The sequence below is a fragment of the Macrobrachium rosenbergii genome, chromosome 50 (genome assembly GCF_040412425.1).
Source record: "Macrobrachium rosenbergii isolate ZJJX-2024 chromosome 50, ASM4041242v1, whole genome shotgun sequence".
In the NCBI taxonomy this organism is placed as follows: Eukaryota; Metazoa; Arthropoda; class Malacostraca; order Decapoda; family Palaemonidae; genus Macrobrachium; species Macrobrachium rosenbergii.
Genome location: NC_089790.1, coordinates 30456473 through 30477220, shown reverse-complemented (window position 1 = coordinate 30477220; position 20748 = coordinate 30456473). Strand labels below are relative to the sequence as shown.

Here is a 20748-nt window from a genome sequence, read left to right as displayed (position 1 = left end):
TTCACATATTTATCAATAACTATATAATAATATGTATGTTCGACATACATTCTCCTTTGCTTATATCCACACTGTTTTTCCCCGTCAAACTTTCAGCCACCTGTCTTATTCTCTCATTCTAAACTCTACCATGCACAATCTCCTATGTGCTAGGTAGTATTTGGCCCCTTTAATTCCTGTAATCACATCTACTATCTTTATACTTGAATAAAAGAACAGTTATTCCTTTCATCTAAGCTTCCAGAACTTTTCCGCGTGTCCAGACTTCTTTACACACTGGTCAGCACTGAGTCACACTTTACCACCATAATGTGGCATTTCACATGTAATCCAGTCAAATCCAGTTGTCTTTTCATTCTTAAGCCTCATCATTGCCCTTCTTATATCTTGGCAGTCACTTCCACAAGCATTTTGAAACTTGAGTTATGCCCTCCCAGTTTTCCTTTATTCAGCTCTGTCTCTCCACTGTCTTTACCTTCAACCAACCTGACGACGTGGTCAGGTCGGCAACATAACCCCGTTCTGGTACTCCGAATGCGGGCTCGAATCCTGCTTCGGACTCCAGGAATTTTTTCTTATTCTTCCATTTGGATCTTACTGTAGGCTTTGTAGTGACAAGCGTGTCGAAAAAGTGTGAGGAAATAGAGCAGTTTAGGGGGCACTGTGGTTATTACAATTACATGGGTACCTGGTACACTACAAAGTGATCAGTAAATTATATACAGTCGAGTTTTCTGTACAGCGTATGATCATGGCCACCGAAAATAGATCTATTTTTCGGTGGTCTCGGTTTAATGTTGTATGAGCCGCAGCCCATGAATCTTTAACCACGGTCCAATGGTGGCCTGTCCTATATCGTTGCCAGATACACGATTATGGCTAAATTTAACCTTAAATAAAATAAAAATATTGAGGCAAGAGGGCTTCAATTTGATATGTTTGATGATTGGAGGATTGATGATCAACATATCAATTTGCAGCCCTCTAGCCTCAGTAGTGTTTAAGATCTGAGGGCGGACGGACAGACAAAGCAGGCACAATAGTTTTCTTTTACAAAAAAATATATATATATATATATATATATATATATATATAAAATATATATATATATATATATATATATATATATATATATATATATATATATATATATATATATATATATATATATATATATATATATATATATATATATATATATACGGCCTCAAAGTGACTCATACGCACTCTCTGGAGACTAACGTTTTTAGCACGTGTTAAAACATTAATATCTGAGGTAAGAGTATCTTCATTTCCATATAAAAATTAATATTCTTCCGTATTTAATAAAACATTTTTCTTTTTTTTAGAACTGACGAGATTGAACACACCGCAGTTGTCATTTTCATTACATATCCTATTTTATGTGGTTAAATGATAAGTCTTCCTATCCATGGTGGCCTCTAGTAACTAGTGATGTTGAGGCTAATGTTTTTTCGATAGCAAGAGGGTATAGCTTCACCTCTTAGTAGTCGTGGTTCCAGCAAGGTTTTAACTTGCAAGACTTGCCACTTTTCTCTTTTACTTATATAACATATCTGGTGTCGCTTCTCCAGCCATGGCAAAAATGTTTAAAGATACTTCATCATTTAAAACAAAAATCAATAAAATTATAAAAGGAATTTTATTACAACATTATATAAAGAATTAAAAAGTCTTACTGTATTTCATCGCCAACTAGAAATTCTAAACTTTTTTTTGCCTCCAGATAAGCGTGAAATTCTCAGACAGAAATTCGTCAGCCAGAAACTAACGAAACAATAATAATTTTAGAACTCGTTCTTCGACTAATATCCGGCGAGAGGGAAATTCGCTTTAACTTGTGAGGTGAAATGTTTTAGAGCAGTATTTATCCGTTATATCGTCTATTTAATACCATAATACTGTAGCTACCTCTTTACACATATGTGGAATTTTTATGAAAATTCCTGTAGAATTTGAGTTCCTCCAATTTCATTCTGTGGCTGAATCTTCATCCTCAGAGTTTGTAATAACACTAAACTTTTTACTGATATCCATAACAAGAAAATATTCTAAGCTAAATAATAAGAATACGAAATCATTTTTGGGAATCGTTGCCTATAACTGACATTAAAACTTATTTTTATTTGCGTGTCATTTATTTTACCAATGACGATAGTATATTATGAACACCAGCAGTCGCCCTTTATTGACATAACAGCCATGTTCCAACAAAGCATTAATAATATGACCTCCTCCTACAGAATCATATTCACTTCAATTCACTTGTTTCCCAGGAGCAGCAGACGGTATCCAGGCCTTGGCAGCGAGTTATTGAAGCTGGATCAACTGTTCCGTGTCGGCCACAGCGGGCAGTATGACAGACGACAAACTCCTGCAGCTGCATTAGGTAAGGCGGAAATGTTCTTCGCTCTAAACTCTGTCTCATTCTCTTTCTTCGAGAAACTAATCATAATCGATGTAAGAAGATTATGATTAGGACGTGATAGTTTTTTAAACTGTAAAAGAATTATGTTGCCGTGATTGTAGCCAAAATGCTGTAAAGGCAGTTTGGAAGTAGCCTTTCTCTTTACGATTATCCCTTCGAAAGAGGCATCAGACATTCTTCTACAAGGTGTATGTGCAGACTTTCGGACTTGCCGAACTCTTAAAATTATAAGCGGCATCTAAGTTTTAAGGAATATTTAACGTCTGTCGACAAATTTTACAATTAATTTGACTGATATTTGATGGGAATTTCTCTTTGATCCGTGTACAGATATAGTTATGGGGTTTTTCGTAAAAAGGCTATGCAGCAAGAATGTCCTCATCCTTCCAGGCTTCAGTTTTAGTAACGATTGTGATGTTGACATTTTCCTCTTATTTGCAGAATCGTCATATATTGATTTGTATTTTGTACTTTACTTTAATGCAGGCGCATAGTGTTAATGAACGTATAAGATAGACCGGAAAGTTTAGTGATGTTGTTTAGATGTTAAATTGTACAGAAATGCATTCAAGTTTAACTTACATGTTTTCTGGGAAAAAAACCCCGAAAATATTAGGACACTTAATTTCGTTCAAAAATGATTAATAGAGCCTGTATTGCTTATTGAGATTTAAACTTCCTTATTGGTATGGTTTTTATTTACAGAATTCTTTTAAGACCAAAGGAGTTCAGAACCCGGGTTTTGAATATTTCTGTTAAACTTCCAGAAGGGTAAAGATTATTTTTTAAGGTTTCATATATATATATATATATATATATATATATATATATATATATATATGTGTGTGTGTGTGTGTGTGTGTGTGTGTGTGTGGATATATATATTTATTATAATGTATATATATATGTATATATATTTTATATAATTATATATATATATATATATATATATATATATATATATATATATATATATATATATATATATATATATGTATATGTATATTGCCATTTTGGCATATTTTCTCTCTTATGCAATTCCTATTGAAGTCTGGCATTATTCGCAGATACTGTTTTTTTCTAGACTTTGAATCAGTCTGTACTTCTCTATCTCTTCAGGCAAGCTTCTCAGGAACAATGAAAAATTATTCACATTTCTTTCCGTTTACTTATAGTCCGTTGGCTATGGTAAATAAATGGAAAGAAACGTGAAAAATTTTTGCTTATTACTGAAAGCTTGCCTTAAGAGAAAAAAGTATAGACTGATTCAAAGCCTAGAAAAAAAATAGTATCTAGGAGTAATGCCATTGACTTCAATAGGCATTGCATATACTAAATATATATATATATATATATATATATATATATATATATATATATATGTGTGTGTGTGTGTATGTGTGTGTGTATATATATATATATATATATATATATATATATATATATATATATATATATATATATATATATAAATAATGTATTTGTGTTTTTCTGTTGTTCGATAAGCGTAACGTTTTTTTTTTACCAAGAACCTGCTCAGAAGGAGCTGTCTCATGTACAGCATATGCTTAAGGTTTCCATGGTAAAGTAGAACCACCTTTGCTCCTCCCGTGACGAAACCAAGAGTAATCTTGAATAAGCGGAGGCGATTTATCTTTTTTCCTAAAAAGTCCATCGGCCAAAAATCCATGTTGAACCCCCGAAGGCTGACACTTACTGGAGCCACCTCTCAAAAATGAAAAGATGTAGTGATGACGTCATCCATTTATCTTTATATATACTGTCACGAAGTGTTCTAAGTACCTGACTATTACACAACTAATCACAGAATTCAAAATTTACCTCACTTCAGCCAGATACCTGAACTCTCGTAATAATAAAAATTACGACTGAGCACCCTAAAGGTAACATTGATCCCTTAAAAAGCTTATTAATCACGTGAAAAATCAAACTAAGTTTATCAAAACAAATGTGAGGCATCTACAATTAAACACGAATATTCTAGAACAAAAGTGCATCACTCCATCAAACAACTATAACTGTTTCCTTGGTCTCAATTAACTTCAACAAAACTAAAGGAACAAAACATGTTTATCACTTTGCCTTATGCACACAGTTAATCCTATTCACTGGTGGTCAATAAATGAAACACTGTTTTTAAAAATTTTAAATATAAAATTTTATTTTTAAATTCAAAATTTATAATTAGAATTCACAATCTGAAAAAAATGTACTATTACTTGAAATCAACACAAAATTTCATTAATTCTTAAATTAAATTACAAAGGTTATTTATCAAGAACTTAAATTAATCAAGCAAAACTTAAACTATCAAGAATTACTCAAGATTTGAAAAGAAAATCTTAGTAAATGAAAATTAAATCAAGTATGCAACATTAAACTATTAAGAAATACTTAGAATGCTAAGTAAATAAATGTTAAATCACCACTATATAAAATGTGAAAAATTAAGAGATTGCAAACACAAGAACACACAAAAATACACAAAAGATTTACCAAAAACAATTTCACAAAGGGGAAAATCCCTTAATACACCTTATTATACCATGGTAATTATAAGTAAAATTCACTTTACCTTACACAAGCTTGTGAAAACTTTCACAGAATTTACTCCAACTGCAGCTGCTCGAGATTTACAAAATACACTTTTTTGTTAGGCGTTGTTACAAATATACACACTTTTATTATGGTTATCAGATCTCAAAAGCTAAAGTTAATACCAATGACCACACAAATATTTTACGTCAATAATTTCTCTCTTTTGAGAGAGAGAGAGAGAGAGAGAGAGAGAGAGAGAGAGAGAGAGAGAACCACACGAAAGGTCTCTGAAATCAGAATGAGCAAATTTTATGATTCCAGGCTAAAAGTGAAATAATCAGATGACGTCACATTTTGAGCAAAACGTTTTGGGGCCAAAATTAGCTCGTTAGAACAATACATGATCAGAACAAGGTAATCTTGAAGATGACGCAATTGCCATGTGCTTCAGTGCAATAACTCCCTTGATCTTACAACAGAACAATACATGTAACATTGTGAAATCACTTGTCTTGTTCTCATATAAGACAAAAATCAAACACTACTTGACTGTTATCCCTCGCTTGTCAATGTGCTATCTTTCACGATGACACTCAAAGCAAAACAAAGCACTCATAGAACACACGTGGCTGGGAGACAAAATATGCCATCATATACTATGTTATTATTAAAACGTATTATTAATTCTAAATCACACTGTTAAGTTATCTAAAACATTAATTCTTTTGAGATCTGACATTACACTACATACGATATTTCGACAGCTATTATCACTACACAGAATACATTATAACTAGAACAGTAAATACTGTATATGAAAATCATGGAATGATACATTACAGGGCAATATCATGAGATATATACATATATATATATATATATCTATATATATATATATATATATATATATATATATATATATAATATCTATACCTATATCTATATCTATATATAATTTATATATATACACACATACATGTATATATATATATAACTTTAACGAAGCCCACGAGATACTTGAGGTAATGGAAATTCTTTTTATTAGACTTCTGAAGGGAACATTCTCAGAAATAGAAGATTCATTGTTGTTAAATTTACTTGTTCCTAGTAAGTCGTTTGTTGATTTAATTAACTGTGTCAGAATTTCACATTTATTGCAGTGATAAGTCTTACACTCAAGCTGCAGGGCTTCCAAAGGGTTCACCTCTATCGCCAGTGTTAGCGATTGTGGATTGTTTTGAGACTGACTTGCTGTTTGGTGTTGTATATTTTAATTTGACATGGTGTTATGTCGATGATATATTTGAACTAGTACTAAGTGACTTTGATTTAGATAATTTTTCAGTTGTCTTAATCTTTGCCTCAGTCTGAGACCATCAAAGCTGAAATTGAGAACGAATCTGGTTTACTGCTCTTAGACATCCTAGTGGTTCGTTCATTAGTTAATTATGCCAGATTGAGAGTTGATGCATTTTTTCAAGTCGTTCTGCTCATGTAAAACTAAAGGTCATTTCAAACATATTTTTAAGTAAATTTTTATTCTTTTAAATGCAATATTTAGATGATGAATTCAATAGAATTTTTTTTTCAAAAACCTGTATATGAAACGCTGTTCACCTATAAGTGGCTATCAAAAGCAAGAAAGACATTTAACAGTTTTAATATTGGCAGTTGTTTTAAGCTAGAAAAAAATCTTTTGTAGGTCCTCCTCAAACCAGCTATGTAAACAAATTCATAAGAAGGTGCCTGAGTAATCATAATATCAGAAGTTTATAGAAGTGCAATCACAGAAAAAAAAATTCAAGTATCCCAATATTTCTCGTGTCTAAATCTGCATTTACAGCTTACTTTGAAATGGCTGAGACAAGTCCTGTGTAGGAGAGACTAATGACTTAAAAAAAACCAATATACAGGTTCTGTCAGAAGAGATGATACAAACAATACGAAGTTTATACATATGCAACAGAAAATAATGCCATTAATTGCAGTTGGAACTAATGTTGCAAATGTTATGGATAATTAAAACAGAAAAATAGTAGAAGCCATCATAATCCAAATTTCTAATACATGAAATATTTAGCAAAGTAACTTTAGTTTGGGTAAGTTTACAAGCATATTACTGAATTCTCATTCAAAATACATACAAAGATTGTTAGCGAAAATATACAAGCCCCCATAACGACCGTTTTATATTTTCTTATTGGCGTTCATGTGTTTTATTTTGAGTTCTGTTTCGGTAGTATGAACATGCTTGTATATATTTGTGCAACTAATTTAGCATAAGAACTGATTTTTCAGGAAAAACTTGGCGAATAACATGGTTTACTTCTAACTACTTTTTATGTTTTTGGAAAGAATATTTCTTTGTATTAATATTTGCTCAATAGACCATTTGCACCTGAAAGAGGGATGAGAATGTTACCCTCCGAAAGCTAATAAAATTAGTTCCATTACCTCAAGTTTTTGGTGGACTTCCTTTATTGTAAAAAAGAAACATGAAGTGTGTTTATCGCCTAAGATTGTGCAGTGTATATTCACATACGTACAAAATGATACATTAGTTACGTAGTACATGACTTTGAATATTAATCTTGCATTAATCTTTAGACAGCGAGCGCATACGCTTGCTGAGCGAAGTACAATGCTAACAACAAATTTCAATAATCATTCAGTTCTAGTTCTTGAGATCATCTACCTCTTCCTAGTACAAGCATAAAAGGGAGGCGACAAAAGTGTTCAGTAAGGCAAGTCTCTGAGCGTCGCCTGAAGTGGGTAGTCAGATGTCTGCGGATGGTAATGAGTGACGGTTTCGCAGATTTTTTCCACATATTGACTTGGTATCGTAAACATTGCGTGGGGGGAAAGACCTTGAAACATCTCTCAAAAAAGACAAGAGAGAAGGGTGTTGGGGCACGCCGGTGGTGAAAGAAATTGTACAAACACGATCATCCAAGGATTTCCGAGGTTAAAATAATGTGAGAGTGACAGGAGAAATATTTTGATAGCAAGCTTACCGTTCCGGAATGGCATAGATTGGATTTGAAAGTGAAAGATTCGAAGAGTGTGAATCTGTGAATGACCGGATTGGGAGAACGAAAAGCATTGGTTATGCTGGGTGATTTGAATGCTTAAGTAGGTGATAGAGAGAGAGAGAGAGGGCATAGTTGATAGGTATGGAGTTCCTGGAGTGACTCCTGCAGGAGGACGTTTGTTAGAAATGTCTAACTGTTGAGAATGCTGTGTTTTTACAGATGAAGTGTATTTTGGAATGAGAAAATTATGAGGAAACGAGCTGGTCAGAAAATGTATGAATAATAAAGAGGATATTAAAGAGTGAGTTGAATGTAATAGTAAGAAAAAGTGAAAATAGATAAAAGATTATTATTATTATTATTATTATTATTATTATTATTATTATTATTATTATTATTATTATTATTATTGTTATTATTATTATTGTTGTTATTATTATTATTATTATTATTATTAGCCAAACTGCAACCCCAGTGAAAGGCAAAATTGCTACAAGCCCAAGAGCCACAATAAGAAAAACAGTCAAGTACAGAGAAATTAGTACAGAAACAGAGAATGATTTACAGAACAGAAATAACAGGAAAACAAACAAGAGATAATGCGTGAACTGTGAAATGAGCTTCATGTAAAACCTGATCAACAAGCAAAAAAAAAAAAAAAAAAAAAAAGCTTTTGCACTCAGTTTGAACTTATGAGGTTCCAAAAATTTAACATGACATGGAAGATTTCCTGATCTGGTCTCAGTTGGTGTACAGCTTAGAAAACTGCGTGGTATTGTCAGGTTGTAAATTTTGATTTGGTTTCTTGTAAATTCCATTGCATTTTGGTTTTAAGGAATTGACCTTTGATTCACCTTTTCTTGAAGCAACCTTTAAACATTGCCTTTGTATTGTTCATTCTTCAAGTCGTGGAAAGTCTAGAGACGCCATGTATAAGTGCTACATTTTACACATGTATATAGTGGACATATAGTAAGCTTGAAAAGAACAAACAAATATTTCATGGCAACATATGCAGTGGAATAAAACTACAGTAGTTAACAGAGAAAAGAAAATAAATTTGGATTTGCATTGTTTCAGAACTAAAGCGAACAAAATATGCAGCTTTCTGCATTGGTTATTGGTAAAAACTATCTCATCTTTTTCCCCAGCCAGTCGATTCTAATACGGAAAAGTTTGCTTTTGAATAGTTTACAGTATAAAGCCCCGCGTTAGGGCTTTGAATACCAAAAAAAAAAAATGGTTTAACCGATGAAGAACAATCATACAAGTTTTAGTTTTCACCAGTCTTTGTTATGTTTCTGTGTAAGGGACCCAAAATCTTTGACTCAGAATAAGTTTAAACGCAACCTCGTTTGATATACTGTAATTATGAGTGTGCCGGCATCCATTTACGGGAGAACTGACATTATATACTGGCCAGCTAACTTGATTACCAGCCGCTCGCTTCCCGTTCTGTTGAGCATAACGGCGAATATGGGCAGTAATTCCTGTCTCATCGCACTCAGAGAGGATATTGGATTATAGGCGAATCAAAGGTACCTTGTAAATGGTAGCTATCTAGTGTAGTTGCAAGCCAGTGGTAATTTTGAAAAAAGAAAAGTCATGAAACTGGAACTTCAAAACCAACTTACTGTGAGATTATAAATTGGGTGTCCTGTTCATCTGCAGATATTTACAACATGTGTAAATTTAGTGGCTGTCCAGACCTCATATGGTATAAACATAATCAAGCACTGATAAAACAAGTAACAATGCGCCGTAGTTTCTTCGGCGCAATCGAGTTTTCTGTACAGCGTATAATGCTGTATGAGCCGCGGCCCATGAAACTTTCAGCCACGGCCCGGTGATGGCCTGTGCTATAACGTTGCCAAATACACGATTATGGCTAACTTTAACCGTAAAAACTACTGAGGCTAGAAGGCTGCAATTTGGTACGTTTGATGATTGGAGGGTGGATGATCAACATACCAATTTGCAGCCCTCTAGCCTCAATAGTTTTTAAGATCTGAGGGCGGACAGAATAAAGTGCGGACGGACAGACAAAGCCATTTCAATAGTTTTATTTTACAGAAAACTCAAAATGAAGATATCCATGGTAAACTTCATAGGAAAGTTAAATTATGAAAAAGAATATTCAAGAGTTATTTAAACTAGTGTTCTTTGGTCTGCTGTTGCTCCAAATGGCCTCAGTAAGGAGGAACGCAGTTATGAATATTAAAGCCAACTCGTATTGGAGGAATATGATATTAGTAACACGGTCACGTTTTGGGAAATGTTAAACACCTGTATTTTTTTTTATCCCAGTTAAATGGTGAATTGTCTAAAGGCATAGTTGTATTAACTGCTTTCATTTTACAGTGTTCTAATTTTTATGTGTAATATATATATATATATATATATATATATATATATATATATATATATATATATATATATATATATATACTGTATATATATATTATAATATCTATATATATATATATATCACACATTACCACAGGTGAAAAATAAGAAACGGGGTGTAGGTCCTGACCGGTTTCGACTTTATTTCCAAGCCATTGACGAAGGACTGATACAGAGTGTGAGAAGTCACAAATATATATACTACAAGAATAGTACTGACGAACATACACAACCGTTAGAGGCTCCATATCCCTATTCAGGCCGGTGTCGAGGTAGGAGTGTCCTTTAAAACTCATTTGGCTAAAAATCACAATAGACTCTCAGGGGACATTGCTGATAAACAGACCATACCCCACCTCAGATCCACACCTGACAGGTGTCATGGAGGCGGAGTTTGGAAACCCATTAACATTACTACCCTCGTACTGTGTTTACAAATATGATAATCCTATTTTCATATATCTCTACTGCCTACCTTAAAGTTTAAACAATTTACAAATTTCTTTTGATATTAAAGGATCAAGTTTATACATCCCTTGACTGATATTCATATTATGGTTGTAACTTTCTTTTATGAAGCTAGATTCAATGATGTTCCTTTCCAGTGCATTATTAGAATATACAATCCTTTTTGCCCCTTCCCAGTTGATAGCATGATTGTTCTCACTAACATGTACAAATATACCACTGTTCCCTTGTGCATATCTCACACATTTCTTATGTTGTTCAATTCTTTTTTTCCAGTGCTTTCCCGGTTTGGCCAATATAAAAGTTGTCACAAGACTTACACGGAATTTTATATACACACCCTTTAATATTGTCTGGGGAGTTCTTGATAAGTACATTTTTCATTGTTGTATTGTTCTTAAATGCGACATTAACACCAAAATTCTTAAGAAGATGAGGGATATCTTTCATACTATTATTATAAGGCAGAACAAGCAAATTTTTTGTGTTGTAAGGTTCTTTCTGGTTTTGATACATAGTCTTTTTGCCGCTTCAAATGCACTGTTTAATACACTATCAGGATATTTCAATTTTTGCCTGCAATCCTAATCTTATCTATTTCATCATCAATATATTCAGGGCTACATACCCGTAATGCTCTTAAAAACATAGATGAAAACACTGACTTTTTAACCTTATTGCTTTGTCCAGAATAGAAATGCACATAGGAAGAAATATTAGTGGGTTTTCTATACACACTATATTTAAACCCACTACTATTTCTTCGTATGAGGACATCCAGAAACGGTAAGCACCCATCATTTTCCATTTCCATCGTGAATTTAATTGATGGTACTAATTGATTTAACTTAGCAAAAAGTTTTTTACATCTTGGTTCCCTGGCCATACACAAATTATGTCGTCAACATACCTAAACCATGTTACATTACGTGGGATTATGTCGTTTAATATTTTCTTTAAAAAAATTCCATTTATAAGTTACTTAACACTGGGGATAGAAGGTTTCCCATTGCCATACCAAAATTTTGTGAGTAAAATTTACCATTAAATTCAAATTTACAATCTTTTACACATAATTTAATCAGTTCAATTAAAGTACTTTTAGAAAATGGGATATCCAGCTGTGTGTTCTCTAACAATTCAGATAAAAACGCCATCAGATCATCTATTGGCACCTTTGTGAATAGTGATACAACATCAAAACTTACAAGCCTGGATTCACTATTAATCTCTACACTATTTAGTTTATTTATCAGGTCCACATTATTCTTGATATTTGCATTTGAGATGGTACCTACTAATGGGTTGAGAATATCTACTAAATACTTCGCTAGCTTGTATGATGCGGAACCAACTGAACTAATAATTGGCCTGGCAGGAAAGTTTGCTTTGTGAGTTTTTATTGTACCATACATGTATGGTAGCGATGGGGAGGTCACACACAACTTCTTTATAAGGCTTTCGTTACCTTTTAACAGGTTTTTCACTTTCTTATTGAAACCACTATTCACATTGTCTATCGGGTTCTTATTTAATTCTTTATATGTGTTATCATCACCTAAAAGATTTTGCATTTTTCTATATATCCACTTTTATTTAAAATTACAAGGGCCCTGATTTATCTGCTTTTGTCATGTGTATATTTTTATCTTTTTCAGTTCATTAATAGCCACCATAAATCTTTTGGGGACGTTTGTGGTGTCTGATTTTTTCATACTTCCATAAATCACTCCCTTAACCATGTTCACTTCTTCATTCGTTAAATCACTATATTTTTCCAAATTACACAGTCCTTTAGTTATTTCCACACTGTTCCTTCCGCCAGGAGATAAAGCAAAGTTTAAACCGTAGCCTAAGGCACTAGTTACATTTCTATCCAGCTGTTTGTTTGATAAGTTGACGACACATTCATGATTGGCGTTGTTGGTCCAAGGGCTTCTTTCAATCAACAGTTTCATTTTATTATCGTGTTTCCGTTTCAGTTTCCGATACACTTGATTCCTCATCTTCACATGACAATATTCACGGAGGAATCTCTCCAATCTGGTGGTATTGAGGCTTCAAAATGTCGTCTTTTCCTCGTGAGATCTTCAAAATTCTTTTTGGTTTCCAATGTTTTGATGTTGATATGTTTTTCCAATATGGCACGTTGTATTTCACCGAAGGGTTGGTCTTCTAATTTCAGCAAGGAATTGGTTATGAACGATCTTGGTATCACTTGTTCATCCCGACATTCACGTAAAAACAGCAGGTGTTCCTTGTTGGTATGAGCTTGAGTGAGGGCGTCCTGCCAGGCCAATTATTAGTTCAGTTGGTTCCGCATCATACAAGCTAGCGAAGTATTTAGTAGATATTCTCAACCCATTAGTAGGTACCATCTCAAATGCAAATATCAAGAATAATGTGGACCTGATAAATAAACTAAATAGTGTAGAGATTAATAGTGAATCCAGGCTTGTAAGTTTTGATGTTGTATCACTATTCACAAAGGTGCCAATAGATGATCTGATGGCGTTTTTATCTGAATTGTTAGAGAACACACAGCTGGATATCCCATTTTCTAAAAGTACTTTAATTGAACTGATTAAATTATGTGTAAAAGATTGTAAATTTGAATTTAATGGTAAATTTTACTCACAAAATTTTGGTATGGCAATGGGAAACCCTCTATCCCCAGTGTTAAGTAACTTATATATGGAATTTTTTGAAAAGAAGATATTAAACAACATAATCCCACGTAATGTAACATGGTTTAGGTATGTTGACGACATAATTTGTGTATGGCCAGGAACCAAGATGTAAAAAGCTTTTTGCTAAGTTAAATCAATTAGTACCATCAATTAGATTCACGATGGAAATGGAAAATGATGGGTGCTTACCGTTTCTGGATGTCCTCATACGAAGAAATAGTAGTGGGTTTAAATATAGTGTGTATAGAAAACCCACTAATATTTCTTCCTATGTGCATTTCTATTCTGGACAAAGCAATAAGGTTAAAAAGTCAGTGTTTTCATCTATGTTTTTAAGAGCATTACGGGTATGTAGCCCTGAATATATTGATGATGAAATAGATAAGATTAGGATTGCAGGCAAAAAATTGAAATATCCTGATAGTGTATTAAACAGTGCATTTGAAGCGGCAAAAAAGACTATGTATCAAAACCAGAAAGAACCTTACAACACAAAAAAATTTGCTTGTTCTGCCTTATAATAATAGTATGAAAGATATCCTCATCTTCTTAAGAATTTTGGTGTTAATGTCGCATTTAAGAACAATACAACAATGAAAAATGTACTTATCAAGAACTCCCCAGACAATATTAAAGGGTGTGTATATAAAATTCCGTGTAAGTCTTGTGACAACTTTTATATTGGCCAAACCGGGAAAGCACTGGAAAAAGAATTGAACAACATAAGAAATGTGTGAGATATGCACAAGGGAACAGTGGTATATTTGTACATGTTAGTGAGAACAATCATGCTATCAACTGGGAAGGGGCAAAAGGATTGTATATTCTAATAATGCACTGGAAAGGAACATCATTGAATCTAGCTTCATAAAAGAAAGTTACAACCATAATATGAATATCAGTCAAGGGATGTATAAACTTGATCCTTTAATATCAAAAGAAATTTGTAAATTGTTTAAACTTTAAGGTAGGCAGTAGAGATATATGAAAATAGGATTATCATATTTGTAAACACAGTACGAGGGTAGTAATGTTAATGGGTTTCCAAACTCCGCCTCCATGACACCTGTCAGGTGTGGATCTGAGGTGGGGTATGGTCTGTTTATCAGCAATGTCCCCTGAGAGTCTATTGTGATTTTTAGCCAAATGAGTTTTAAAGGACACTCCTACCTCGACACCGGCCTGAATAGGGATATGGAGCCTCTAACGGTTGTGTATGTTCGTCAGTACTGTTCTTGTAGTATATATATTTGTGACTTCTCACACTCTGTATCAGTCCTTCGTCAATGGCTTGGAAATAAAGTCGAAACCGGTCAGGACCTACACCCCGTTTCTTATTTTTCACCTGTGGTAATGTGTGATAAATGAATCACGTACAAAAGTGATAGTAATCATATATATATATATATATATATATATATATATATATATATATATATATATATATATATATATATATATATATATATATATATATATATATATATATATATATATATATATATATATATATATATATATATATATATATATATATATACAGGATGGTAGATAAATAATTAATAGGAAGTAAGGGAGAAGCATAAGGCATGTAACAAAAATAAGGGGGAGAAAGTGAACAAGGACCTTGGGGTGAATAAATTGTTCTGCAAGGAAGTAAATGCAGAGAGAAATGTAAATGGAAAAGGCTATTCAAGCTAAGGCAAGGATGTGGGCGTGTAGATCAAGTGTTTATAGCAGCAATAATGCAAAAAGTTTAAAAGTAAAAGGAAAATGTTATGTGGCATCTATGAACCTACAGAAGGCTTATGATAAGGTCGATAAAGAGACAATGTGGAAAATGTTGAGTGTATGGTATAGAAGAGAACTTACCGAGAACAATAAAAAAGTTTTTTAAGGGAAGCGAAGCATGTGTTACGATTTGAAGGAGTAGACTGACTAGTTTAGCGTAAAAATACGGCTAACACAAGGGTACTTTATGTCTGAGTTATTTTTTAATATCTCTATGGATGGTGACTGGTTTAATGTAAAAATTCGACTATCACTAGGGTATTTTATGCCTCAGTTATTGTTTAATATCTCTATGGATGGAGAAATGAGAGAAGGACAACAGATGTAGGTGCATAATTCTAAGAGAAGGAAATGAGCTTTTAAAGGAGTGTGGAATGTCAAATGTTTGAAGCTGATAGGGTGCTGATTGGTGACAATAAAGTGAAAGTTAAGAAGCAAATGAAAGATTTCAAGCATTTGCAAGAGGAGAAAGCTGAGAGTAAACTTGAGCAAGAATAAAATTAGGGCGTAAATGGAAATCAGAAAAAGAAGCAGTGAATGATAGCATTAATGATACAAGAATAGGAGCAGTAGATTCGTATACGTGTTTGAAAATAAGTATACTGGGTGATGATAGAACGAGATTGGAGTGTCACAGGATGAGTGACACAAGGAAGGAAACAGGGTGAATTGTTTGTGTAGTACAATTGTCATAGGAAGAACTGAAATCCCGAGAAAAGTGGAGTTACACAGGACTGGTTGAAGGTTGGTAAGGGTGAAAGGATGGATTACAGTGTTTTGATATGGTTTGGTAGTGTGGAGAGAATGAATGTTAATAGACTGGTTAAAAGAGTATAAATTCCGAAAATATTACGTGGGGAAATGAGAGTAAGTGCTGTATAGATGGTGTGAAATAGGTAACAGAAAAGAGGGGCCTCGTCATCAAGGAAGTGAGAGAGTGCTTGCAAGATAGGGGTGAGCAGAGAAGTGTGTGCAAGGGGCTTCGATGCACTTCTGATGAGACAGTTGTGTAATGTACCAGTCAACTACTCTTGTGGACACTTTCTGTATTTGGGTTCATTCTCAGTTCAGGAATTAAATGTAAATGTGGCAATGATTGTTGTCTTTTCTTGGGAGTCACTCTGTCAGGGAAAGATGTTTAACGCTGAAATAATCTTTTCATACACATCTAATATATATATATATATATATATATATATATATATATATATATATATATATATATATATATATATATATATATATATATATATATATATATTATATATATATATATATATATATCTACATATATGTGTATTTATATATACATATGGGAAAGTTTGTGTGTTTGTGTGTCCCTGTTCTATCTAAAAGACTGCAAGTAGCCAGCTGCAAAGTGCTCCACGTATGCAGCTTTACACGAAGAGTTGTTTGTGATACATTATAGCTTTGTTGTGTAATGACAGGCTCAGTGTCAGGGTCATACTTAGAGGTCAAAAGTCAAATAAGAATATAATCTAGTAAGAACTTTTGAAACTTGGGGAATTATAAAAAAACAAGATGGTGCATTTGGCATGTATAATCCGCAAGGGATGCCGTTGTGCAGTGTGTGCCCTATGAAAGTTTATTTAAGGAAAACAGCAGGTAGGCATATGAGTGACAATGACGTTAATATTGTTGGTATGCAGTATGCTTGCAACTTAGACCGTCTTAGACTTGAGTTCAAAACCTGTTTGAAAGATGAAGTTTCTCTTAAGTAACTGATGGTATATTTTTCATGCATATGCAGTATATACATATGTATATAATATATATATATATATATATATATATATATATATATATATATATATATATACACAGATGTATATATATATATATATATATATGAAAAATATACCTTTCAGTTACTTAAGAGAAACTTCATCTTTCAAATAGGATTTGAACTCGAGTCTAAGATGGTCTAAGTTGCAAGCATACTGCATACCAGCAATATTAGATGAGTATCAAAGAAAATGTCAATCATATCCTTAAATAAACTTTCATAGAACACACACTGCACAACAGCATCCCTAGCGGATTATGCATACCAAATACGCCAAATATATATATATATATATATATATATATATATATATATATATATATATATATATATATATATATATATATATATATATATATATATATATATATAGATAGATAGATAGATAGATAGATAGATAGATACATTCATTAACCAATGAGAATTATCTCTAGGAAGAAGTGGCTGCAGGAAATCTTGCAGCTGCTGTTAGGTTCTTTCCTCAATTGCTGTGTCAGAGATGACGCCCCCGTGCAGAAGCTTCCACAGCATCTGTCACCTCGTATACAGAAGGCTTATCAGCGGCATGCTGACCAACACTACAGACGCTGCTTCACTCAGCTCTTATTTTACTTGCAGTCTGTTGCTTCCTGGATACTGCTACCCGTGTAGCTAGAACTCTCCGGGTCTTTTATTTTCTCCTTTTTCTTAACAGTTTGGAATATACAGGCTTTTTATTAATAAGCTTCTGATCCGAGTCTTTGCTTATCTAACCCGCTTGTGACATACTTATTGTATATTTACAGTCCTCGCCCTTTCGCCCATCTTCCTCCACATGTGTTACACAGAAAATTAAAATTCATCTATGCAGCTCCATTTTCTTTGATACTCATTTTAGATCCATCCTGCTAAATGTAACAGAGTCCCTTCATACGTTTCAGTTTTTGCTTGCCGAGAAACCTCCTTTTCCTTTGCCTGCGTACAACTCCTGTTGCCTTCTCTCTTTCATCTAGTATGTGACTTGCTTCAGCCCTGCTTTACCATCGTCCATTGCATTTACTTTAGTTCTTCCAACATTCCTACTAGTATTCGTTGCTCTGTTTTCTTGCTGTCATTTATCCCAGCAACAATACCGTAGCTAAAGACATCGTTCAGTTTTCTCTTTTAACAAACTCATTCAAACTCCTTCACAACCTAACAACTGACACAGGATCGTCTGTAAATAACAGTAACGCCTTTTTCATGAACCATAACACGAATTTGTATATATATCTGTCCTTTTCTTTACTTCGCTCATCAATCCTTCCAAAAAGTTATTAAACAGGCATTCAGACATAACACATTCTTGTCTGACAGCCACTTTCATACAAACCCAGTTATTCCCCTGTCCACATTTTTTTTCAAATACAAAGTTTCCATTGATTTTAAACATTTTAGGTTGCTCTCAAGAAACAACCGTCTGTACTATTGCAACAGGTTTCATAAAAAGACTGTACCATTTGTTTCTTAATCAAACCTTACTGCACACCTTACCACAACTTTTACATCACCCTAAGAAATTTGCCCGTTTACGAAAGATCAATATTATTCCTAACACTGTGTCCTGGTGAATCTTTCCCACATCCAGACATACCTTAAATACTTTGGTCATCCGCTCAGTATCACTATCACTATCACCACCATTCCACAGAGTCTTGCATGTAATTTCATAAACTTTTTACTTACAGGTATCTTTTCATTTTTACCCTCATATCCTCTCAGTCGACACATTCAGCTATCTGCTTTTTCTCCTTAAAGTGTATGACGCAGCAAATTACTAACTTGTCATTCAAAGTATGGTGTTTCTTTTAAGAAATAAGCTAGATGTGTTTGCTCTCTTCCCCACCCAAAAGATCACGGGTTGTTATAATTATGTCAAGTTTTCTATGTGAATAAAATAAAATCTGTGGTAAGAAATTCAAATAGTGCTATAGATTTAGCAAAATGTGTTCTTCAGATAAAAAATTCAGACTTAAAACCTCCCACGATAGCTATCATCAAAGGTTAAATTTTTAAATAATTTCTTCTGCTCTGTATTTACACTTGAATGGAATTCCTTCGTCTGAAATGACTCGCTTTGCAAGAGAAAAAAGAATAATTTTTATAAATTGATTTGTGGAAAAACTCGATGCCGGTGAATTTATAGGGACCGGAGGAAAGACATGCACACACACTATATATATACATTATATATATATATATATATATATATATATATATATATATATATATATATATATATATATATATATATATATATATATATATAAAATTTTGTGTGGAATTGAATGCATCTAGCTCTGCACATAAATATATTTTATTTTGAGGTAGAGTAAGAAGAATATAACTGGGGAAAGATTATGTTTGTGGGCGACTGAAATTTTGTGTAATTATCTCAAGCTTAAACAAATGAAAGGCTGTTAAATAGTAAATAAATATTCAGGTTCAAAGGTTGATCTGCACTTATTCAGATAAACATCCTTGACACAAAGCTGGCTTTACTTCCGAGCTCATGAGTTTAGATTGAGATATCTTAGGTATGGGGATAATTTTGGGTCACTTACATGGGACAGAACAAATCTAGTTTCCTTGGAAATTAAAATTCTGTTTTTAATTTTACCAGCCACTCCCGTTCTTCATTATTTGAGCTTAAAGTAGATTTAATATGAAAGGAGCATAACGGCTTTGATGTTGGACGGAATTCTAAAAAACTTTTTCGTATCAGGAAATGCATAATTTCTGTGGTGACAACAGATCAGTATCGACCTTCGAAACTTGAAAAAAACCACGCGCCACTGTTAAAAACAAAAACTCTTTTGAAATCTTACTAAAAAGCTTCGGAATTCATTTAATATAAACGCGAAAAACTGATAATAACATTTAATAATGCTTGAAAAAACCTCAGATTGGAGAAAATTCGCTTCTCGGCCTTTTGGCTCAGATCAAAGTGTAGTATCAACAAATTGGAGAACAAAATTATATTCCGAAGCACATACAGGTTCGGAGTGTCATGCTCACTCCACTGAAGAGGGAGCGTGCCGCCCAGAAACTGTTTGTGCTTCTGAATATATTTGTTCTCCAATTTGTGGTTTTTTTCAAGCTTAATTTGTTTATTAATATCAGCTTTCCGCTCTTATTTTAAGTGAATTCCGAGACTTTGTAGTAAGATTTCAAAAGATTTATGGTTTTTAACACTAGCGCGTGGAATGCTTGGAATGAAACTTGTTAAATATTGGCAGTAGTGAGTTAATTCTTGTCGAGAGGATTGACACACTACTCTCAATATTCCTTGAGAAAGATTCGACGTCTTTATTTCTATAAGAGATAGGCTCTCGTTACTATAATTGGGAACAGCAGTAGTACTACGCACCGCATTATTGATCACTTCTAGTGTCATATTAGACCAGTTCTTCATCGTATATAAGTCTAAAATTTAGTGCTGATCTCGCCCTATTTACATGCTGATGCAAGAACGGAAGTTATTACATAACCACTTCCATATTTTGTTGTACCCTCGCCCAAAATGAA

At 33.3% G+C, this 20748-nt stretch overlaps 1 protein-coding gene across 2 annotated transcripts in view; it reads left to right on the top strand.

Moving 5' to 3' along the window:
• The window catches only part of LOC136832806 (glycine receptor subunit alpha-2-like), a 150528-nt gene that overhangs the window by 55588 nt on the left and 74192 nt on the right, over positions 1-20748 (top strand). For both annotated transcript variants that reach the window (XM_067094390.1, XM_067094389.1), the window contains exon 3: positions 2298-2410. In XM_067094390.1, coding sequence (XP_066950491.1) covers positions 2298-2410 — 113 coding nt within the window. The remainder of the gene's footprint in view (positions 1-2297; positions 2411-20748) is intronic.